Below are 22851 nucleotides of genomic sequence, written 5' to 3'. Positions count from 1 at the left end.
AATTTAATACACAGAAGCAGTAACATTTCATACCAGTAACGGACTCACAGTATTCTGACAACTAGGCAGTCATCTAGAAAAAACTGAGGATACCTACTTTGTTTCTTACACCAAAATAGAATACGGAAGAGTGAAGGATTAAATGGGGGACTTCCCTGGTGATCCACGGGTCACAACTCTACACTTCCACTACAGGGGGCACAGGTTCAATCCCTGGTCTGGGAACTAAGATCCCATGTGCCATGTGGCACAGGAAAAAAAAAAAAAAGATTTAAATGGAAAAATGAAGTTCTGGAATTACTACAGGAACTGATGAAAAAAATTCCTTAAAATTACACTGGCACAGGAGGATCATTTCAATAATGACATTTTTTCTCTCCTAAAAAGAGTCTGACAGACTAAAACACTGGGACTTCAAAAACTTGGAAAAACCTTTGCCATTTGGCAGGTAATGAAATAACTGCCTCATATTATAAGGAGTCCCTAAAAGTCACTAAAATCCTCAATTGAAGGCACGGGTGAACCGCTTCGGCAGCTGAGACTTGAGGAGTGAGAAGCCAGAGAACAGAGACGAGCACCACCCACCAGGGCAGGCTTTTCCTGGTCAGCAGTGCTGGGCACCGGGACAGCAGAGCAGTAGCCTGGAGCCGGCAGACAGACGGGGTGAGCCCCGGGCTCCACACAGCCAGAACCAGATCCTGTAGAAAAGGAACCCTCCAGGAGGCACCCACGTTCTGTGCACAGCTCTCCCCGAGGCACGTGCCAGCCACCAGCTGCGCCGAGTCGTGCAGAGAGCAGCTGCCAAAAAGATGAAAGCTAAGCAGAGAATTTAGCAACCTGCGGGTGATCGAGCTGAGACTCAGGAAGGGCTACACCCTAGGAGTGAAGGCAAACCTGACACAGATTGCTCGCAAGTGGACACAGGCCTTCTTCCCATCCTCCGTCTGCTGGACACAGGACAACATCATCCAGGGACTGTACGATTTCTCACACCCACCTCCATAAACTACCAAGCACACCAGGGGATGGGACCAGGCCCCAGAAAACCAAGAGGGTGCAAAGGATCAAAATAAACAAACATCAACTATCTGAACAACAAAAATAATGTCTTGTAGTGTTTAAAATACACATAAAATTAAAACACATAAAAACAATAGCACTGAAGGCCAAAGACAAAGATAAATGGAGTTAAAATATTGTTGGATGGTTACTTCATCTGGGAATTAGTAAAAGAAAAACAACTAATTTATGGTCAACTCTAATAAACCAAAGGATTCACATTAAACTGCCTCATATAACCACTAGTGGAACAGAAATGTACAACACCAGTTAAGGAAGAATAGAGAACAAATACTTTAAAATGCTTGATTCATCCAAAAGGCAGCAAGAAAGAAAGAAACAGAAAAAAGAACAGACAGGGCAAATAAAAAATAGAGTAAGACGGAAGCTTTAATCCCCACCCCCCAAATCAGTATTAACTGTAAACAGTCTTAAATACTCCTATGAACAGATTGGATCAAAACAAAACAAAAGCAAACTATATGCTCTTACCCCAGACATAACCTTAAACGTAAAGGTACAGAGGTAAAGGATAACAAAAACTATACTGTGCAAATATAAACCCAAAATAAACCTGGATTAGCTACACTATATCAGACAAGGCTGCCTTTAAGGAGAAAATCATCTCCAAAGATAAAAAGGGACACTTCATCCAGAAAAGGGTCAGTTTAATATGATATAACCATCTTAAAACTGTAAGCTAATAGTAACGTGGCTTCAGGACAAAAAGCGAAACTTGGTAGAACTAAAAGACACGTGAACCTTTATGTAGTTCAAATGGAAACTGTCATACCTTTCTCATAACTGATATACAAGGAGATTAAAAAATCAGTAAGAATACATAAAAATCTAAAAAAATCACAGCAAACTCAACCCAACACACACGGGATGCGCTCTGCATCCAACAACTGCAGACGGCCAGACAGCTGAACATCCATCGGAATCAACCACCTGCTGGGCCCCAGCAAACGTCCAAGGATTGAAGTTCTTCAGCTTGGTTCTCTAACCACACTGGAACTGTGCTTGAAATCAATCAAAAAGAGTACCAGGAAATCCCCCAAAGTTTGGAAATCTAGAGAAACCACTGGTGAAAATCAGCTGGAGTCCCCAGAAGGCTGCAGACAGAGGGGGCTCCAATAAGGAAAGGTCTGAGACCTGCGTCGGGAGAAGCAGGGCAATCAAGAGCAGGGCTGGCTACCTAACACGTAGGACCAGTGGGAAATAAAGCCGTGGGGTCTCTCTTTCAAAGACCAGGTAAACAGTACTATTAAAAGTACTAAAATGTTCTCCCTTTTTTCTGTGGTTTCTCTCCCAACTTATTACAGTGTCTTTGTTACTTAACGCTGTTCTAGGAAAAATTAAAATTTTAGTGTTAAATAAGTAAGCCACTGGCGAAAGGAGAAATAAGGATGGAAATTAGGAAAAGTTGTAAAGTAAATGATGATGTCAAGTCTTCAACTGACAGTTTGATGCAACCCCAGTCAAACACCAACAGCTGAGAAGCCACTTCTAAAACTGAGTTGGGGGACTTCCCTGGCAGCCCAGTGGTTAAAGACTCCTGGCTTCCACTGCAGGGAGCATGGGTTCAATCCCTGGTTGGGGAATTAAGATCCCACGTGTTTCACGGTGCAGCCAAAAAAATATTTTTTTAATTGAAAAAAAATTGAGTTGGAAATGAAAAGGACTAATAATAGGTAAAACCACCCTGAAGAAGAATAAAGCTGCCAGCATCAAGACCCATTACAAAGCCTCAGCAATCAACGCGGGGAGCACTAGTGTGGGAGAGACGGACAGACCCGTGATGGGAGTTCACACTCTCACATGTACGCAGGTGACTGACGCCAGAGCAAAAGGGTGCTGCCCAACTGGAGAGCCACCCAGAACATGACCCCTGACCCCTGCCACACACCCGGCACTCCAGATGGGCATGGATCTAAATGTGAAAGAGAAAATAAAAAGCTTCTACAATATGACAGAGTACTCTGTCTTCAGGACCTGAGGATAAGCAAAACTTTCTTAAATAGTACATCAAAAGCACACAGCAAGGGACTTCCCTGGTGATCCAGTGGCTAAGATTCTGTGCTCCCAGCACAGAAGGCCCAGGTTCAATCCCTGGTCAGGGAACTAGATCCCACATGCTACAAATAAGACCCGGTGCAGTCAAATTAAAAAAAAAAAAAAATGTTTTTTAAAGCACAAAGCAAAAGAAAAACTCAAAAAACTGAACTACACTAAAATTAAGAACAGCTGCTGATCAGAAGAAAGTGAAAAGGCGGCCAAGAGTGAGAGAAAACATTTGTAATATACATGTCTGAAAAAAGTCTTGGATCTCAAATCTTTAACAAACCTCCACAAATCAATAAGAAGACAACTCACAGATAAAAACTGGGCAAGACTTGAAAGGCACAAAAGAAACCCACACAACTAACAAGAGCGTGAAAAGGTGTTCAGTGTCATCAGTCACCTGAAAATTACAAATTAAAACCCAAATGAGGTACTGCTATACATCCAGTGGAAGGGCTAGAGACCGACAAAGGGACTGTAGATGTCAACGCGATTAAAATTCCAATATGGTGCCCGAGGACCACTATGGAAAGCTGGGTAAAGTCTGGAAAAGTCTACCAAAACTGGACAGACATAACCCCAGGACCCAACAATTCCACACCTAAGAGAATTGCCAACCAAAGTGCACACGGCCTGCACCAGAAGAAACAGGCGGAGCAGCCCATCCAGGACACTCAGCTCTGGGTGACCACAGACTCCTACATGGAGAAGCATATGGCAGGGAGGTGGGCAGACCACCCCTGGCCACCCAGCAGTAACTTGGGAACTCAGGCGTGAAGCTAAGGAAGGAGGCCAGACACTCACCAATACTTCCTGTGAGCCTCCATTTTCACTAACTTGAAAGGCAGGCAAAATTATTCCAAAACATAAGAAGAGAGGGAGTAACCTCTGTGGAGGAAAGACTAGGGTGCCCCAGGGAAGCTTCGAGTGCTGGAGAGTTTTGTATCTGCCCTTGAGGTGGTTCTGTGACTGTGTTCACTTAGCCACACCCTCTGGTGCCTCAGATGGAAAAGAATCTGCCTGCAATCTGAGAGACCTGGGTCCGACCCCTGGGTTGGGAGGATCCCCTGGAGGAGGGAATAGCTACCCACTCTAGTATTCTTGTCTGGAGAATTCCATGGACAGAGAAGCCTGGCGGGCTACAGTCCATGGGGTCCTGAAGAGTCGGACATGACTGAGCAACTAACACTCACATTTTTCATTTCACTTAGCCAACATATATCAAGCTGTATGTGAGATTTATGTGCTTTGCCTTACGTATACTATGTTCCCAAAGAATTTACCAAAAGCTCAACAACTCTATAAAAAGTGAGCAAAAAGCATGGACAGTTCAGGGAAAGAGAAATGCTCACCTTCACTCCAGGGAAGCCAAGACTTGCCATCACCCTCGGGCCAATGGAAGGGAGAGGCCGAGGTCAGCTGCAGAGCTATAGCGCTGACCCGCACATGGGTCCTTGAAGAGAAACTCTTGCTCTCTGATACAGGGATCCCAGACCCAGGTAGCTTCCTACAGTACTTTCTCAAATGTATAGAAATGCTCGTGTACCCACATATTCACTGTGGCTTTGTCCGCAACAGTGAAAACCTGGAGAGGTGACACCAACAAGACAGTCCCCAAGGACTTTCCTGGTGGTCCAGCAGTTAAGACTCCACACTCAAAATGCAGGGGGGCCTGGCTTCAATCCCTGGTCGGGGAACTAGATCGTGCATGCTGCAACTAAAGATCCCACATGTCAGATAACTAAGACCCGGGTCAGCCTAATAAATTAAAAAAAATAAAACCACAGTCCCTAGCAAGACAGTTGCAGGCAACCTCAGCAAAGGATGGAGTCAGGGTCGTGGAACGCGACAGGCACACATGGATAATCCAGTCACCAGACAGACAGGCAGGGAAATGCTGTTCAGTACCTAAGGCGCAGACAAGTTTGGCTCAGCTCGGCAGCCCTGGGGTGCAAGGCTGCTCACCGTGGCGTAGACCCATGTTTCCCAGACCTGTGGGACCACGATCCTTTTGTGCGAAAGGAACACAACTAGTTCACAGTAGCCATCAGAGCACATGCCCTCCTGCTCGGCCCGACCCAGCCCCACCAGGAGTGGGGTGAGAATGCCACACGCACCTGGGAGGAAAGTGAGTTCTTGTGGATCTTTTTGTAGATCAGCGTCGGGCAGATGAAGCAGATGAGGCTTCCCATGGTGGCGCCTGTGAGGCCCAGGATTGTCTCCACTGGCGAGAGAGCCACAGGGAGGGGTGAGCTTCCAGCGAGCAGGGTGAGGAAGCATCTTCTCCCACAAGGACCCTTCTACGCGTCCTGCTGGACAGCAGTGAGGAGCAGGGCAAAGCCAGCTGTGCTGACAAAGACAGCTGGGGTGTCCACCCTGACACTGATGAAGGGCTGCGTGTGGCCAGAAGCCTCAGGCAAGTCCTCCCTCTCTGAACCTCGGCTGCCCTGACAGCAAGGTGAGCTTAACAGGGATCCTGCCTACCTGCCTCATGCTGGGCCCACATCGCTGCTCCGGCTCCTTGTAGAGTGTCCGGGCGCCCAGCGGGGGTCTCTGGGCCAGCTCATCTTACATCACCCCACCTGGTGCCCAGCAAGTGATCCAGCAGAACCTGTCCCGGTTTGTGGGGAAGCCAGGAGGGTGGGGGCCTCGAGGCTGCTGACTGGAGGGCATGTGGGGCCCACTGGATGTCTGAGGACAATAAGCTTTATCTGTGCTGGAGCAAGGCCTTTGCCCTCAGTGACGTGTCAACAAAATCGGGAGTCGGAAGTAAGGAAGGACGGCTTGGTAACCGTTAACTCACACATCAGGCCTGGACCCCACACCGCAGCTCCACCCACATGTTTGTCCCATCAAGTTGCAGCGTGTTCTCCCTAGCTTTTCTCAGGGTGTCAAAGAAAACAGCACCCAAGAGTCTCTGGACCCGTTTTTTTGACCAGACAGGACGGTGGCAAGACTCTGGGTGTTGTGGTTGAACACCCAAGAGGCAGGGGCGCACAACAGCAGGACGGGGTCGGGGAGGGCGAGATAAGCCGGTGGGAGGCCGGTCACTGGAGCAGCCCCCTGCCTTACCGTTTGGGATCAGCATTCCACCGACCATGGTTCCGAACACAACCGAGAGGGTGAGGGCTTTAAACCGCAGGGGCGGCATGTAGCCTCCAGCGGCAAAGGTCCCGTCTTTTTGCTATATGAAAGAAAATAAAAACAAGATTTAGAAATGACCAATTTCCTCTCCACTCTCCTGTAAGCACGTCCCTAAAGGGCTCTGCCAACACCCCAGGCGGGTCGGCCTAGGAGGCGGTGGGTGAGCGCACCAAGCACAGGCAGCTATGCCTGAACGTGAACTTGCAACCAGAAGCTCGGACCCCCAGAAGGCCTAGGCTGCTCCTCACAGCAGCTATGGGGGTAACTTCATTCTGAGAAACTCAGAACAAATCCTTCCATCCTCCTTTTAGAGCAGTGCTGTGACAGATTTTTTAAAGCGCCGCATAGCACAGGAGGCAGAACACAGCCCCACTCACAGTAACACGCAGCAGTTTCAGGGTGCGGTAGGCCCCCCGTGTGCACAGACATGCTCGGCTTTGCCAGCAGGTGAGTCCAGGAAGAACACAAGGGGAGAAGTCACAGCATGCTACAGTCAAGCCCAAGAGACCATCTCTGGCCTCGGCCTCTGTACCCAAAGGCACAGGGGCACCGGAAGCATCTCATCAGGCTGTGGTGGGAGGTGATGGGAGAGAAACTTCTAGAACAGCGCTGTGCACACAGGAGGGGCCGACCGTGATTACTGTTGTTGGGCTAGGAAAACACCACTCAAGGGAAGCTTCAACCCTTCTCGAACTACAGTTTGGAGGCACCCAATATCCAGAATTGACTTGCAATGGTGGCTTTCTCAGAACGGACTAGAGAGGGAGGGTGTTAGGTCTACACCTTCTGGCTCAGAATCCTGCAAAAATGTCCCCAGGAAACACTCTAAGAGATGAAGAAACAAGCAGCTATGTGCATCAAGGGGTCATGGGAGTTATCTGTGAAAGGTCAAGGGTGACCAGGAGACGTCAAGCAACGACTAGGAGGTGAGAGCAAGGGTGCAGTGATGCTGGGGGTTTCCATGGATACACGTGGACTGGAGACAGGAGAAAACGCAGCGAGAGGAAATCTGCAGAGATGCACACAGATGCTGAGGGGAGCAGAAGGGGTCATTCGTGTGAGGATGGAGACACGCAGGTAAGCTTTCCACTTGAGTTAACATTGCCTTTATCACCGGTACTGATTTTCTAGTTTTAAAAATGGTTAAAATGGGTTACATACAGAGACACAAATGCTACTCAGATATGAAGCACACATGTGCATCAAACAAGGACCCCAGGGCTCCATGAGCTGCCCTGCTGTGCCCCCCAAGGGGACAGAGTCTTGCGTGGTGCCCAGGTGCCTGAACAGGGGCGGAGGTTGGGCAGCCAGCTTTTCAGGCCGGGAGCTCTGCCTCAAGGTGCTGGCCTTGGTGGCAGAATCCGAGGGAGGCCGACTCGACCACGTGCCAGCCACTAGACCACAAGCCTGGTTCCAGCTGTCCTAAGTAGCCACCTTCCCTGCCTGCCTGCTGGACTCTCCCCTTCCCGCCTCAGTGGCCGAAGCAGTTCAACTGACCACCAGGAGTCCTGGCTGACGCCATAGACCAGGCTTAGGGACTTGGGCAGCAACACAAGAACCACCACAGACAGACGGGGCCAACCCCATGCCCCTGCCCGGGGGCATGAGCTACCACACCTGTACCACGTGTTGTCAACTGGGCAGCAGTGAGCGGGGGAGTCTGGGTTCCAACTATACATTTGAAAACTGCTCGCATAGGACTACATGGAGCCGGGCCTACACATACGACAGCAAACGAAACTCAGTCTCTCTCAGGGCTCAGATGTCTTCCGTCAAACTGTTAAAACTTTCTGTTACACGAACCTAAAGAGAACGGTGGCCTGACCCCAGCACCCATCGGCCCACCTGGCCGGCCATTATACATGCCTGTCAGTCAAGCCAGCTCTCCTGAGTTCCCACCTGCTCCTCTCCCAGGGGTTCATGCTGAAGCAAGCCCCCGATTTCCCACTACTCCTCCAACGGGACCTAAGCTGCTTGGACACTGAGCCTGACTCCATGTCTCCTGCAGGAAGCAACCTGGCTGATCTGGCACTCTTTTCTCCAAAGTTGGTTGGTTTAAAAAAAAAAAATCCCCATTAAAAGATTCCATTTTAACTGGAGTTTCTGATTTTTAACTAGAAAAAGCTCTGCCTGCTACTGCCCAGGAAAATAAGGAACTAGCAAAAGCCACTGGAGGACAATGAAACTGAGGCCAGGACAAAGAGGATTCTGGGCAGAATGCCATCCGAGGGGCCCTGAGCACCTTACCTGCTGCTCAAAGAGCAGAGTGTTCAAGGCCTGTCTGCAGGGCAGGATCATCATGGGGAAGCCCACGGCTACGGACATCATGAAGCCCACACGGATCATCTCGGTCACCAGGTTGGAGGGGAAATGCATGAGCACATTGCCCTCGGTGGCCTCGGTGAAGCTCACGTAGCCGAAGAAGCCCACCTGCAGGGGGAACGACAGCAGGGGACGTGTGGCGGGAGAGGCACACCCTCCCTGGAATGCCCTCGAACCTCGTCATGAGCAGCTATAGCAGGAACAAGGCCCACCAGCTCCTGACTCATACAAGTCCTCTCTGATGAGCAGAGATGGAAGCCCTGAAGGTGAGAGTCCCACGTGGCTTCTCCCTGCTTGGACAGCAAGGCACCAAGAGAAGGGAGCTGCCTGCTTGGAAAGTGAGCAGAGGCATGCCCCATGAGCCCCACGGAGGGGCTGGATTTAACGTGGCTCAAAACCCAAACCCGGGAACCGTGGGGTAAACTGCCGTCCCCACGGGCTGAATGGACAACAATCTGATGGACCATCTGGAAAAACTGACAACAGTGGCGAAACCACAAGGTTCAGGAAAACAAATCAGACTCTCAACGAATTTATCACTCTATTTGCCATGTAAAAAAACAGTGAAGAGAATCAAGAAGACTGGAGGGGAAAATCTACTGACACGTGAACTGTATCTGCGTCTACGGGCTGGAACTTGTGATTTTCTTTCTCTGCTATTTCTCGAGTTTCTCACTGCTGCACCACCTTTCCACAGTGAGTCAGCAGAGGTCGTGCGGAGGCTCCAGGCCCTGGGTTGAGGTGCCCACGCTCCTCCGGGGATGGGGACTCCAACACCACCTGGAGAGTCAGCGCCCTGCCACCCTAGAGCTGAGTGGAGGGGCAGAGCTGCCCTTCGGCCACCAGGATGGGAAGAAGCAAGGACAGGCCTGCACTGGGGACTGCAGGAGCCGGGGGAGGGGAAGGGACATGGAAGGGTTCCTACCGTGACGTAGAAGGTGGTGACCACATTGAGGGAGGAGGCAAAGATGGAGCTCATGGTTTTCACTGATGGCTCATCCAGGCTGTCGTACGTGGGCAGGACCTGGCTGTAAAAATAATGAGCGACTTTGCGGAGCTGATTCGTCTCTTCCAGGCCCCCAGCCGAGTCTCCAACACCTGCCTTCCCACAACGCCAGCAGCCACCAGCGCCGTGGCCGGGCTCACACAATACTACGGACGGCACTCGGCGCGCTCCCTGCACGCACTCTCTGTAAACATTTCAGAAGTGCCACAGGATGAAAGGCCGTTTGTTCCACTGCAGCAGGAGCGTGACCGCTCCGGGGAGCTCCGGGCTGGGCTAAGCAGCCCGTGTTTACAGGGGAAGCAGGAAGCGGTTCAGAGAGTCGCTGTCAAAAGAATGGAAAGTTAAACAAACAAGCCGGGCCGCCTGCCCATCTCAGCGCCTCAGTGAGGGGTTCAGCCGGCATGGACCCAGCTCTGTGATGGAAGAGTGGCTGCAGCCCCACAGCCCAGGGCCAGCAGGGCAGAGCTGCCGGGTGAGGGACGGATGCGTCCACGTGGGCTCTCTGCAAAGGCAGGCAGGGAGCCAGCACCTGTGAGAGGCAGGCCACACGGAGGCAGACAGGGAGGGCGGTGCCCTGAGCAGCCCTGAGAGGAGACAGCAGGGTGACGCTGTGTTGAGGGCTCAGGCTTGGCACCCAGGGAGCCGGGGCCGGCGGTCACGCCACACGGGAGGCCGGAAGGGGGCGCATCAGGATGTTAAGTGAAAAGCATGACAGTCAGTGGAGCCACCCCCAAAACTGCCTTAAAAAAAGTGAAAGGAGAACAAAGAGGGCCCACTAATGTTACTGATAGCAAATGACAAGGACGGGGGAGGCCTGGCTGGCAGAAGCTGGCACCGGTCCTGGCCCTGAACACTGTCCCACTGGCCTCTGCTGGTGGGCAACAGTCACCATGGACAGCTGTCCCCACCTCAGTCCTACAGAGGGGGCAGTCAGCGGCCACATGCACACACACCCGTGCAGACCAGGGAGGTGGCAGAGGACCTGCAGGGGGACTGACACCAGCATCTGGGCACTGCCCAGCTCCTAGGGCCAGGGCCAGGCCCACACCAGGGAGCCCCAGCACCAGATCTCAGGACAGGGGCATCCCCAGCACACACGGGGAGAAGCCCCTGCCCAGGAGCCAGGAGGGGAGGGGCTGTGCCCACATGCGGGAATGGATGGGTGTGGCCAGGCTGTGGTGCCCGCCTTCCTCAATCCTGCCTGTGCCCCGGGATGCTTGATGGCAGCAGCCAGACCCCCAGCACCTGCAGAGCACCTGGCCATCTCACTGAGCAGCCAGTGACTCAGTTTACCTGAGTCAGAGGTATCCGCCTGCCCCTGCACGGCCTGGGCCTCCACACACTCAGCGCTCTCTCTGAGCTGCTCTGGGGGCCTGCTGGTCCTGCGCCGCCCTGCACTCATCTGCCTTGAGGTCAGACCAGGAAGGGCCACACGCTGATAGCACAGTGGAGGTCCAGTCCACCCAGGGTGGGGAGACCAGCCACACAGCGGGGCCCATGGCCACCTGGCAAGGGTAGCAGGGCTCCCAGCCTGCATGCGCTTTGGGGCCAGATGTGCGGGGAAGAGCCCCGGCTCTGGACCTCTCGGCTCCACTCCCCAGGGGATGTGGGCACATCCCCAGGCCCCGCGCCTTCCGTGAGCGGCAGACGGAATATGAGCTCACAACCCGCCCCGCTCCAGAACCCATAACTCAACCTGAGAACCAAGCCCAAGAGACCTACCTGATGACAGAGCAGCCCCACCGGAAAGCCAGACCAAACCCACAGGAAAAAAGGACAATCGGTAACTAGGTACACGGCAAAAGGATGTAGCTTCTGTCACTAATTTTAACAGGGACGTTAAACTGCAAGAGCGGAGTGTGCTGTGGTGGAAACCGAGCTGCCAAGAGAGATGAGAAGTGGGAAACGACGATTTGGATCTCGCGTGTGGGTGTAAACACAGTAGTCGGAACAAGTCTCATCTGTTACGTTTACGACTGGCACGGTTCATGCCCGTGGAGCTACGGGGGGCTGCTCTGCCACACCCCCGCCACCGATGGTCCTTTCCTGTCCCCACTGGATTTTAGCCTCTTTTGAGCAGGGTTACCACCCGACCAGGCATGGATCGTAGGCTCCTGTCATTTGCTGGAGAAGGTAGGGCTGCTGGAATTATGCAAATCACTGCTCTGCGTTTACAGCCCCAAGTGCCAGAGCACACGCCTGCTCAACCACACACACGTGTGCGCGCACGCACACACACACATGCGCGCCTCTGAAAGCGTCCCAGCAGCAGTCTGAAGTCAATGTTTGTGCAATTCCCTCTTAAATATTCTCACACGAATAACTAAATTCTGGCAAAACGCTCGGGACTCTGTGAGTCAGATGGTTCGGGGCTGTACTGTGTTCCCCACAGCCAACTCTGCTCGTGGGGGATCTGGCAAACTGGGCGTTGTCGCCAACAGTGCCGGCAACACATCTCAGGAACAAAGTCAATTTCTCTCCCAGCAAACATAGAACTCCCACTCTGAACCCAGAGCGGGGAGAGGCCAGGTGAAGAACACCTTACTCCTCGTGGCCTGGATCATCCACTGAAAGAAATGGTGCTTCCCGCTCCCAGGATGGCAGCCTCCCCTCATAACACTCACCCCCAGGGCCCCGGGAGTAGGTGGTACTTACGACTGGCAGGCAAAGGACATGCCAAAGATGGGGATGCAGCGGAACACACCCTCCCAGCGGATGTAGCTGACCCGCTGCAGCCACTGCCCACCGAAGAGGCCGTGCTTGAAGGAGGACAGCACGATCTGAGAGGAGAAGGAAACGGAGCTCAGCACCGGGCAGCACACACAGGTGGGACTCGGGCCAGGGCCAGGCAGGGCACCGAGGCGGCTGGCACCACAGTGCAGGCCCCCACAGCGCAGCCTGGTGCCACCGGCTGGAGGGGCTGGGAGTAGTGCGTGGCCCCGGGGTTTCAGCTCTCTGCTGTGCCACCAGCTGGCCAGGTGCTGCCCAGAGGAGCTGCGGGGCCTCCTGGCACCGGCGGCAGCTGCCCGTCAAGGGCTGCAGATGGTAAGCAATGAGGCCCACCTGCTGTGCCCACCCCAGTCGCCTCCAGGTCAGGACAGTCCCCCAAGCTGGCAGGTCCTTGCCAGTCCTGAGCAGACATAATTTAAAAGACAGATCCATCAAGGACAGGGTAGCCTGGAGAGGCAGGGGGAGGGTCACTGGGCTGGCCCTCAGAGCCGAGGGGCACTGGAGACACCACCTGGGGCTCGGTCTTCTACGGAGAGCCCTCTGCACAGACCCTCCCATTCTGCTCCCACTGAAGTAGTCAGGGGCTCAGGCCCAGGGGGTTCCAAGGGGCGTCCTGAGTGTCAGCTCCAGACTGCAGCCCCCTGCCCCCCAACAGTCAGTGATAAACACTCATTAGACAACAGCTGCTCTCACCCCCTTGTGACAAAAGGCTGCCCTCCTGACTCTTGGCCACAAAGCCCACAGAAAAGGTCTTTGTGAACTGGAGAGCATCACACTTTCACTCCCTGCCTCAGAGCGCTCCCCGCCCCTGCGGCCCTGTCTGGCCACCGGGCTCCCGTGGCGGATTCTACGTCACGTTCCCATCCACCTCGGCGGCAGCCGGCGGCCAGACACTCACCACGAACATGAACACGGTGTAGAAGATGAGGGCCATGGCGCTGAAGGACTGGATGGAGGCCATCATGTTCCTCTGCAGGCTGAGCGGAAGCACGATGCACAGGGACACCGCGAAGAGCAGGAGCATGCGGAAGGTGCCCGTGACCTGGGCGGAGCACCACGCGTTGGCCCAGGGACAGCCTGGGCTTCCCACCCTGAGCCCCGGGCTGACCGGGGCCCAGCTTCGCTTCTTGGCGTGCTGGTCTCAGAGCCCCTCCCACTGCTCCCCGTCCGAGACGTGGACTGAAACAGTCCCTGGGCTGCCACGCAAGCAGCCGTGAGGCGTACCGCACACCTGCAGATGTCCTTACCTGAAACCCAAACAGCCGAGCAAAGAAGTTGGACCCCAGGTCACCAATCACAACGTAGAAGGCAATGCACGTTCCCAGCATCAGCCCAATCATGCTGCAAGGAAGGCGGGCGAGCCTGAGAGCTGAGCATCGGGGGTCCCAGGCGCACCTGCATCCCCCTGGCCGCTGACACGCAACAACCCAAGGGAGGGGTCAAACGGGAGACACAGTGTTGACATTCAACAGTTTCCAGGGTTTGGCTGCGGAGTTCGCGCTATTTTACTTAGAGTGAATATTAAGCAACACTGAACTCTTCTTTATGTGGAATTACATTTTTCTCTCAGCAGGAGGTTCTAAAAATTCTTTCAGGTGGTACAAAAATGCACTGTGATGTTAAGACAAGTTAAAAGAACAATCAACTGCTTCAGAAAAGGGTTATTCTTTTCAGTTTGCAATTCCCTAATTTAGAAGCCTAAAAGTGCAATTTCTCAGCCATTTTGTTCATCTCATAAAATTTTACTCCAAAGGGAGAATATGACATTTCCAGTTTAATGCCACCTTTATGCAACAGTGTTCGGGGCAGGGGGCGGGATGCAGGGGGGCATCTGAGTTTCGGGAACAGAACCCAGAGATGAAGTAAAGCCGAGGGAGTGCCCCCTCGCTGTGCTCCCTGGGTTTTCCATTTCTATATTTTTCTTAGTAAGACTTAAATAAGGCTTTCAGGGTTGACACTAATCATTTTAAGGGTACAATAAATTAAACTTTCAACTATTTAGTAACACTTCAGAGAAATATTTTAAGCTATGAACCAATCCACGACTGAAACATGCGGCTCATTGTGTAACAATCCTCCTGTTTCTCTTTGGTCACAAGTGAAGAACAGAGAGAATTAACCCCAACAGAACAGCACCACCTACCTGGTCTCCACCAGCATCTTCCCTGCTTTCCCGTAGGCATGCAATGCTAGTGTAGGGAGGGAAAAAGAGAATGAACACTCAGTCTAAAGTGAGAGAAGCACATCAGTAAAAATATCACCAGTAAAAATTGTGAAAGGCAATCTGACAAAAACCTGTAGGCCTGGAGTTCTACAGCTATAAGGGGATATTTGAAAATTTTGGCCCCGTGCTTTTTTCAGATCTACCTTCAACAAATAAGAATCACCGAAAATAAGAACAAAGCTAGGGTAGGTCACTTTTCACACTCACACATACACAAAGAAAAGGAAAATGGTTCCAGGGAAGCAGCAGTTTCCCTCTGGGCAAGCTAGGCTGCCAATAAGGAGACCAAGGCAGGCCTGCCTGGGTCAGGGGCTGCCCGGGAAAGGGTTGGGGGTGCCCAGGGAGGGCGGTCAGCCCAGCCCCAGCACATCTGGTTTTCCCAGTCATAACAAGGGGACTGGCTAAGGGCCTTCGTGTTCACTCTGTGGTTTTAGCAGAAAATCTCGAGCAAGGTGCTTTGGGACAGGAGGGGACAAGTGCACGCAAGCCTGGAGGAGCCCCTCTGCCCGTCCTTCCTGACAGTGGAGCTGTTTCCAGCAGAGGAGAGATTAAGAGCTGACTCAGTAGGCCCCACCCTGGACCTCACAGAGGCCGGGAACCCCTGCAACCCAGCCCCGTGGTGAGCCGGACGAGGGCTGAGAGAAGCTCTGATCCTCCAGGAGCAAGCAGAAGGGGGTGTGCGTGACAGCACAGCCCCCTTCCTCACACGGGCAGAGCCATCCAGGAGACCAAAAAGCAGGGAACACACAGGCCGCCTGATGTGAACGAGTCCAAAAAACACTACTACTTTACTTTCAAACTATTAAGGAAAAGTCAGAGCACTGCCAAAAGCCAGTGAACGTGGAACCCCTGGGCTACACAGCCACAGGGCAGGCGGCCTTGGGAAGCAAACCGGGGGTCATTCCGGCCTCCCAGCTTGTCCAACTACCACATGGACACTTGCACCTCAGGGTCCTCTAAGACACACAGTCCGGTGCCCTTAACGTGAAGGTGGCTGGGGCCCAGCCATCCCATTCCTTTTCCTTCTCCAAAAGGAAGCTGAGCAACTACAGCATATTCGAAGTGCTCAGAGCACCCTGCCAGAGAGAGTTCCAGAACACACCCGCATTCTGGACAAAGGAAACTAAAGTTGCTCTAGGAAGACAGAGAAAAGTCATGAGGCAGCACCTTTTCACCCAGAAAGACTCGACCGGTTCCCAGAAGGACGATCCTAGAGCGGCTGCCCCCGAGGCACTGCCTGTGCTGAGAAGGCCTGTGGTTCCCACCAGGCTCTCAGCCGGGACAGTCCCACATACACCCCACACACCAAGCGTCCGGCCCTCAGCCTCTTGCCTGTCAAGCCAGGGACTGCCCTCCCACCCCTCTGGGCCGGAACCACAGCACCAGACCTGCCCCGTGAGGCTGGGTGGCATCTGCTGGATGGTTTCCAAGAAGGCAGGTCCCTTCCCCAGGCTCCTGGGTCAGCCCTCCCCTCTCCATCTGCGGCAGGTTCGCTGCAGCTCATGGGCTGGGCCCCATGGGGACCCAGAGCTGGCACTCCTGCCAGGTGTGCAGCCGGGAGTGCTGTCAGGAGGGGCTCCCCAGTCTCCCCAGAGAGGCTGGCTCAGGGCTTTCTCCTGGGGCCACAACCGGGCCCACAGCTCTGTGGCTGCTGAGCACACAGAACTGACACTCAGACCACCTTGTGGAACTCGGGACCCCAGCCCCACCCCACGCTCTCTACCCACAGTCCACAGCCTCCACTCATCGGGCAGAGATGGAGAAGCACACACCAAACTGTGCTTTTCACGCAGAGGGCAGTGACCTCAACCCAGCCCTCCCCAGAGCCTGCCACCTGACTCCCGCTGCCATCTGCCTGGGGGGTATGATGACCATTTGCTGGATAAACAAGGGGTGGGGGAGTGCAGAGAATCCTGGGTGTCAGAAAGGATGGTTTTATGACCCTCATTTCCCAAGCCAAGTATCCACAGGTACAGGTCACACAGCTTGGGACAGGCAGGGAGGGACAGGCCCTCTGCAGGCCCCACCCAGCCATGACTGGGCAGCAGGCTGACCAGGGCCACAGAAACCTGGGCGGGTAGACGACAGGACCACAGACGCGGTGCCAGAGCAGCTGCTGCACACAGCTGAGCGCTCCAAGGTGGCAGCAAGGCCTGGTCACCTCTGCAGGCAGGGCCCGGGTCAGATTGGCCTCATGGGGCCATGACTTCTAGGGACAGCTGACTTATCTGGTATAGCTGTATATCTTCTGAAAATGGGGTTTGAAAAGTCTACTTGAAAGTCAGCCACACAAGGCAAAGGAACAGCAGATAAAAAGTAGATAAAATTCACAGAACTGGGTCTACAAGCAGAAAACAGAACACCACAAAACGCACACACAAAACACAAAACACACCAGAGCTGTATTTCCCCAAACTGGCAAAGTTCATTCTCCAGTGATGCCTACGCACAGGCCAGCACAGGGAGGGCAGCCCCGTGGTCACTTCCCGGGATGAACCAAACTGAGAAATGTCGCAAACTCAAACTTGAGAAAACCTCCCACCCGTTCCTTGGAGCGCGGACAGCTTAAAAAGGTTATTTGTTGAGGATGCCTCTGCCGTTTCAGCCGTTTCCACACCCTGCACTGTACTGTCTCCAGGTCTGTCCATCTCCTCACCCCCACCCCCCCACCCCCAGCTGTCTGATGCCCATGGGCCCAGCAGACATGTGCTGGGGGCTCTGCAGACAGAGGCCATCTGTCCCGGGCCTGCAGGACTGGCATGCAGTGGGCTCTCTTCTCCCAGGCCACCATCTCTGGCAGCAGCACAAGCTCTGGGCCAGGAGGAGGAGGAAGACAGAAGACCTACAAGCAGTGGAAACGGCCCAGGAGGCGTGGGAGGATTGCTGGTCCATAGGGTCCGAGAGACTCCCATCTCCTCCTGCGTAGGGCTCCTTTCCAAGTAGCGGGGTCTCTCCATTTCAGAGATGGTGCCAGGATGGAGCCAGGACAAAGGGCAGCTGATGCTGCAGGCTGGGCCTGGGGGGACTGTGGGAGTTCACACAAATGCTCCATCTTGTTTGGTACCAAAGGCATAATCAGAGACCACAGGTGGTTTCAGATCTATTTTTGCCTCTGGGTAGTCAGAACTGGGCTGCAGCCATCACAAGCAGTTAAAGGTAGGAGCCCCAGCCAACCACGCAGGAGGGTGTCCATGGGTAGTTTTCTTCAATCTTTCACACCTCGCCAAACCAGTTTGCCTTCTCAAGGACTTTCTAAGAATATTCAGATGGACAACTGTCAAAAACCACAGCCTCCCCAGTCCAGGGTCACTCATACTCTTTCAGGGCATAGCCAAGCATTTCATGGGAACCCTGAGCGGGGAGAAAGAGTCACCCCAAAAGCCACAGCCTCGCAGAAGGAGGAAGGGACCTGCTCTGGTGCACATATCCCAAGTAGAACTTGCTCTCATGGGAGCGAGTCAAATTTAGCCACTAAATTTCACTTCCCCAAGTGACTCCACAGCAATGAAAGAGTCTGACAGCACCACTCTTATCAGAATGGAGAGAGAAGGAAGCAGTCCTTCAGTTTTGAGGTCAGAACAAATGTGAGTATCTCGGTGCCAATGCAAAGTAGGCAGAATAGAAGGAAACCAGAGGTCACACTGCCAAAAGCCCACGCGTGGGGCTCACAGATGTTTTTATTTTCTTTGGCCCTGGGAACCCTGCACACTGTTTCCTCTTGGCACCTCCTCCCTGCCGTGAGAGATGTGAGCCGAGGGCCCACCAGGGCCTCCGCGAGCGGACCCAGCATCCGGGCCACACACTAGCTGGAAGGTCAGGGGGTCTCAGCCAGAGGATGGGAGTCTTTCCCAGATGTGCATAGGGCAGCCTCTGAGACCACGTGTACTTGTATTTCAACACCCACACCACGTGTCCCCAGAATGCAACATGGAGTCGAAAGGTCCGAGGTGACGGAGAGAATGCAGCCTTTGCACACCAGCCTGCGGCGGGCGGGAGAGTGGGGGCCCTGCCCTCAGAGACAGGCTGCCCAGGAAACAGATCAAACTGAAAGGAGGTGGAAAGCACAGCCTTCTTTGCCTCAGCTGAAATCAAAGGAAGAAAGAACTAGAGGGAACGAGATTGCAACCAACAGCAACAGGACAGAGGATGCCACGGAGGAGGTGACGAATTGCCGCCGCTACAAGCCTGAGCCCAAGGACAGGCTGCCCATGGCATTCAAGGTGGAGACGTGCAGCAATATCTGGGTCAGGCAGCTTGGAAGGAAGGCTCCGGGGCCGCAGGCGTAGGAGCAGAAGCTGCCGAGGCTGCCTGAACCGGGCGGGGCCTCTCTGTGTGGATGTGCATAAAGAGAAGGCAGGAGGACAAGCATTAACTCAATTTTAAAATATGTTGATGTTAACAGCTTTGTTTTTTTAACTGCATTAAATTTTAAAATAAGAAAAGAGATTGCTGCTCAAAGGACTCTTTAAGAATAAAGTAGAATAAAGAATAAAGCACTGGCGGTCCAGTGGTTAAGAGCCCATGCTTCCAGTGCACGGGGTGTGGGTTCGAGCCCTGGTCAGGGAAACAATATCCCTCATGCTGTGCGGCATGACCAAAATAAAAAAATAATAAAGTGAAAGAAAAGTACTTAAAAGACGAAGGCCCACACCCCCAGATCCAGATGCTGCACTTCTTAAGAAGGTGCTGAGAAAGGCCCCGGCCCTCTCAGGCAGGCAATGCACTCACCCAAGCCAGCGTAAGTCCTCCGCTTGCTCAGGCTGGCAGCTTTCACCAGGAACATGCAGGACTGGTGCGTCATCCAAGAACAGAAGACCAAGAGCAGGGCCCCCAGGACAATGCCACACTGGAGTGTTGGGGCAAAAGTGAGATGTTAACAAAATAAATGGGGTCTCAAAGAGTCGGACATGACTGAGCGACTGAACTGAACAAAATAAAACTACCCAGCATCTTTATCTCACACACTGAACACAGGTGAACAGCACAAGCGATGACCAAAAGCCCTCCCCTTGGCCCCCGCTCCCTAGACTTGAGGCCCCAGCTCTACTTTGTCCCCACGCCAATGGGTAACAATTCCTGGATGGAGTGGTCAACACGTTCTGCCCAGGGACATAAAGCATATACATGTCACCAAAAGAGCACCAGGGACCCCGTTTCCTTCTCAGAGTCTCAAGGAATGGTGAGGGGTTGCCAGTCTCCCCAGTTCCCTGCAGACACCCTACAGCAAACTACCTTCCAGCCACTTGGATCAACAGCTACGAGTGATAAACACATTCTGGAAGGAAGAGATTAAAAATGACATTTTTGCCTTTCTTATAAGTTAAACAGACACTCACCATCTGACCAGCAATTGCACTCCTAGGTATTTACCCAAAAGAAATGAAAACATGTGTTCATGCACAAACCTGCATGCCAATGTTTACAGCAGGTTTATCTGTAATCCAAAAACTGAAGAAACAACCAACTGTCCTACTAGCATTTAGCAGAGCGGAATACACACACAGCCCACCAGCCAGCTCTCCTGAGCATGGGTCACCACCCCACAGGACAGGTCCCCAGACACGTGTTCCTAACTGCTCCAAATAGGAAATGCCACGCCTGCCTAGCAAAGGTTAAAAAACAGATAAATTGAGCAATGCTCACCAGACACCTACGACATGATGCATTCAGACACAGTTAAAACCTGGCAACACTGACCAGTGGGGTCTGGGGGTGGGAGGGCGACCCTCAGTAAGGAGGCAGGGGTGGGGGGTGCTGGCAATGCTGTGTTCCTCAATCTGGGAGCTGGCTACATGTGTTTGTTAATATTATGAAAATCTATCAAGAGTACACCTAAAATGTGTTCACTCTTCTCTATGCATATTACACTACAACAAATTGCTAATTTTTCGGAAAAGTGCCCCAAATTATTAAAACCAAACAAACAAAAAACCCAAACAAAAACTTTTAAGTGACCTCGCTACCACATAAAAACACACATCTCCAAATTGCCTGTTGGCCTCACATGGTGTTGTTGCCAATGGGCTTCTCATGGAGAAGATGCTGAGTCTGAGTGATGAGTGACAGCATGTCCTAACTTGGCCAGGTCCTCGAGGCAGGGCAAACCACTTCCAGGTCTTTGCTTGCAAGAAGGCACCCACCAATAAGCTCTTCCCCCAGACAACTCAGCCTGGCCCATTTTTAAATGCTCTGGCAGGGGACTCATGCCCAGCACACAGTAAGGCATTCAAATCTGAATCACCAGAGCCCTGCCACAGTGGCACTTGGCAGAGAGGAGTCAAGGAAGGCAGCACTGCATTTACAGACTCAGGACCAGCCAACTACACATCCCAGGATGCAGTTCTGTGCCAGGCAAGTCGCAATGCACACTGGGACACGTAGTCCTTCCAGAAACACCCAGAGGTGGCTGGCCCACGCTGGGATTCACAAGCCAAGACACAGATGTTGCTTCTTGAAGCCGCCAGCGTGGCCTTCTACATAGCCCTGCAGTCTCCATCCTCCCACCAACATGCTCACCAACCAAGTCAGATCAACCACTCACACGGGAACGCTAAATGCATTTTCTTTTTGCTATTTTTATCCAAAAGATGCTAAATGTGAAAAATGCAGTGTTACTCTAAAATTAAACGCTGATGCCGATTTTCAGTTCCAAAATATCCATCTTATTTTCATTTTTCCACCTATTTGGTTTCATCATGTAAGACTGGTCTTTGAGGCCTTGCTGGCCACCTGTCCTTCTCTGGTGTCCCTCTCCTCCTCCACCCTCAAGCAACCTAGCTAGTAGACAGCTCCTGCCCCAAGAGGCAGAGGTAACAGTATCTCCAGCATGGCACACAGTAAGCTAAGTTCATTTGTAGGAAAGAAGTTACCCAATTTGATAATTCTATCACCTCCCTTTTCTACCATACTAAATGCCTGTTTATTTGTGAATTAAACAGAAACCAAATGAACCCACACCTCAAAAATGGTGAGTTTCTTTCATGCAGTATTTAATGCTGGGATGACACCAATTTTTTAATATTTCGGATTTTTTCAATCAAGGTAACATTTGCATATGGTGAAATGCACAAATTTTAAGCAAACAATCTGGAAAATGTAGTAATCACCTTGTAACCAACACCCCAAACTAGCTCCAAGGCCTGGAGGTTTGACTGATGTGCTTCTGAATACAAGTGCAGTCAGGTCAGAGTTTTTAGAAATAATAATAAAGAAAAATAATATTGAATCCTGTGGTCACTTTCCATTTTTGAAAGATCATATTACTTTGCTACATTTGCACTTCGATCTGAAGTTATTAATTGTTCTTAAGCTTTTCCTTGAGAAAAGAGGATAAGATGGTTGGATGGACATGAGTTTGAGCAAGCTCCGGGAGTTGATGATGGGCAGGGAGGCCTGCTGTGCTGCAGTCCATGGGGTCGCAGAGAGTCGGACAGGACTGAGCGGGTGAACTGAAGCTTTTCTTCGAGGGAATTCCCTGAATTTCTCTTGCAGCCACGGGGCGGGTGAGCTGCGGGGCCGCCTCCCCAAGTCCTAGTTCCCACGAGGGGGTTAGCCTGGGGCGGCGAGGGGGGTGACCACTGCCTGCTGGACTCACCTGTTTGAAGCAGAAGGGCATGGTGAGGACACTGACCCCTACTATGCTGTTCACTATGTTCGTGATCAGCCCCCAGTTGGAGGCGGCGGCCGCAGTCATAGCGCGGGGTCGAGAGGCCCAGGAGCCCCAGTTCAAGGCGCCGGGATGACGGTGGGGCGTGAGACCCTGTGGGAGACGGGTGGCTGGCTGCCTGGAGGAGGCGGCCTCTTGGGAAGGCGGCAGGGGCAGTCAACCTCCAGACCCCGCCAGACCCCACGGCCGCCTCATGTCTTCCTCCCCCGCTGGTTCTCGCCGGCCACCTCCGTGTCCCCACGCACAGACCCGGAAGAATTGCGGCGTGCCAGCCAGGAACACCTCAGCCCGGCTTCGCAGCCACTCTGACACACACTTCCTCCTTCCGCGGGCTCCTCTGCCCGGAAGTGACGGCGAATAGGCGGTGCTCAGGCAGGACTCTTACGGAGAGAGGCGGACCTAGTGGGGCGGGGATTGGTGGGAAGCAAACCAATGAGAGGTGGGCTGGGTCTGTGGGCGGGGCCCGGTGTCCGACCACCTGTTCCAGCACACAGCTAATAATCCTCCTGAGGACCGAGTATCCTGAGCCCTTTCTTTCAGGACCTGGAGCACAAGGAACTCGCCACAGCTCTACATTGTCACATACATACGGTATCATCAGTTGGGCTAATCTGGTGAATACAACGGAATCGCATT

General features: G+C 52.9%; 1 protein-coding gene across 9 annotated transcripts in view; it reads right to left on the bottom strand.

Moving 5' to 3' along the window:
- Positions 1–22549, bottom strand: part of SLC38A10 (solute carrier family 38 member 10) — a 40264-nt gene extending 17715 nt beyond the window's left edge. For all 9 annotated transcript variants that reach the window (XM_055408359.2, XM_055408360.2, XM_055408363.2 and 6 more), the window contains exons 1-10: positions 22144–22549; positions 19278–19395; positions 14469–14514; positions 13573–13666; positions 13224–13367; positions 12251–12375; positions 9515–9617; positions 8515–8697; positions 6196–6307; positions 5241–5347 (exon numbers count right to left, since the gene is read on the bottom strand). In XM_055408359.2, the coding sequence (XP_055264334.2) occupies positions 5241–5347; positions 6196–6307; positions 8515–8697; positions 9515–9617; positions 12251–12375; positions 13224–13367; positions 13573–13666; positions 14469–14514; positions 19278–19395; positions 22144–22242 (1131 nt within the window). In that variant the 5' untranslated portion in view covers positions 22243–22549. The remainder of the gene's footprint in view (positions 1–5240; positions 5348–6195; positions 6308–8514; positions 8698–9514; positions 9618–12250; positions 12376–13223; positions 13368–13572; positions 13667–14468; positions 14515–19277; positions 19396–22143) is intronic.
- Positions 22550–22851: the final 302 nt, after the last annotated feature.

Source organism: Moschus berezovskii, chromosome 20 (genome assembly GCF_049115385.1).
Source record: "Moschus berezovskii isolate FMDL1 chromosome 20, NW_MosBer_1.0, whole genome shotgun sequence".
Classification (NCBI taxonomy): Eukaryota; Metazoa; Chordata; class Mammalia; order Artiodactyla; family Moschidae; genus Moschus; species Moschus berezovskii.
Note: the sequence above shows the minus strand (reverse complement) of the source record. Positions and strands in the feature narration are given on the sequence as shown.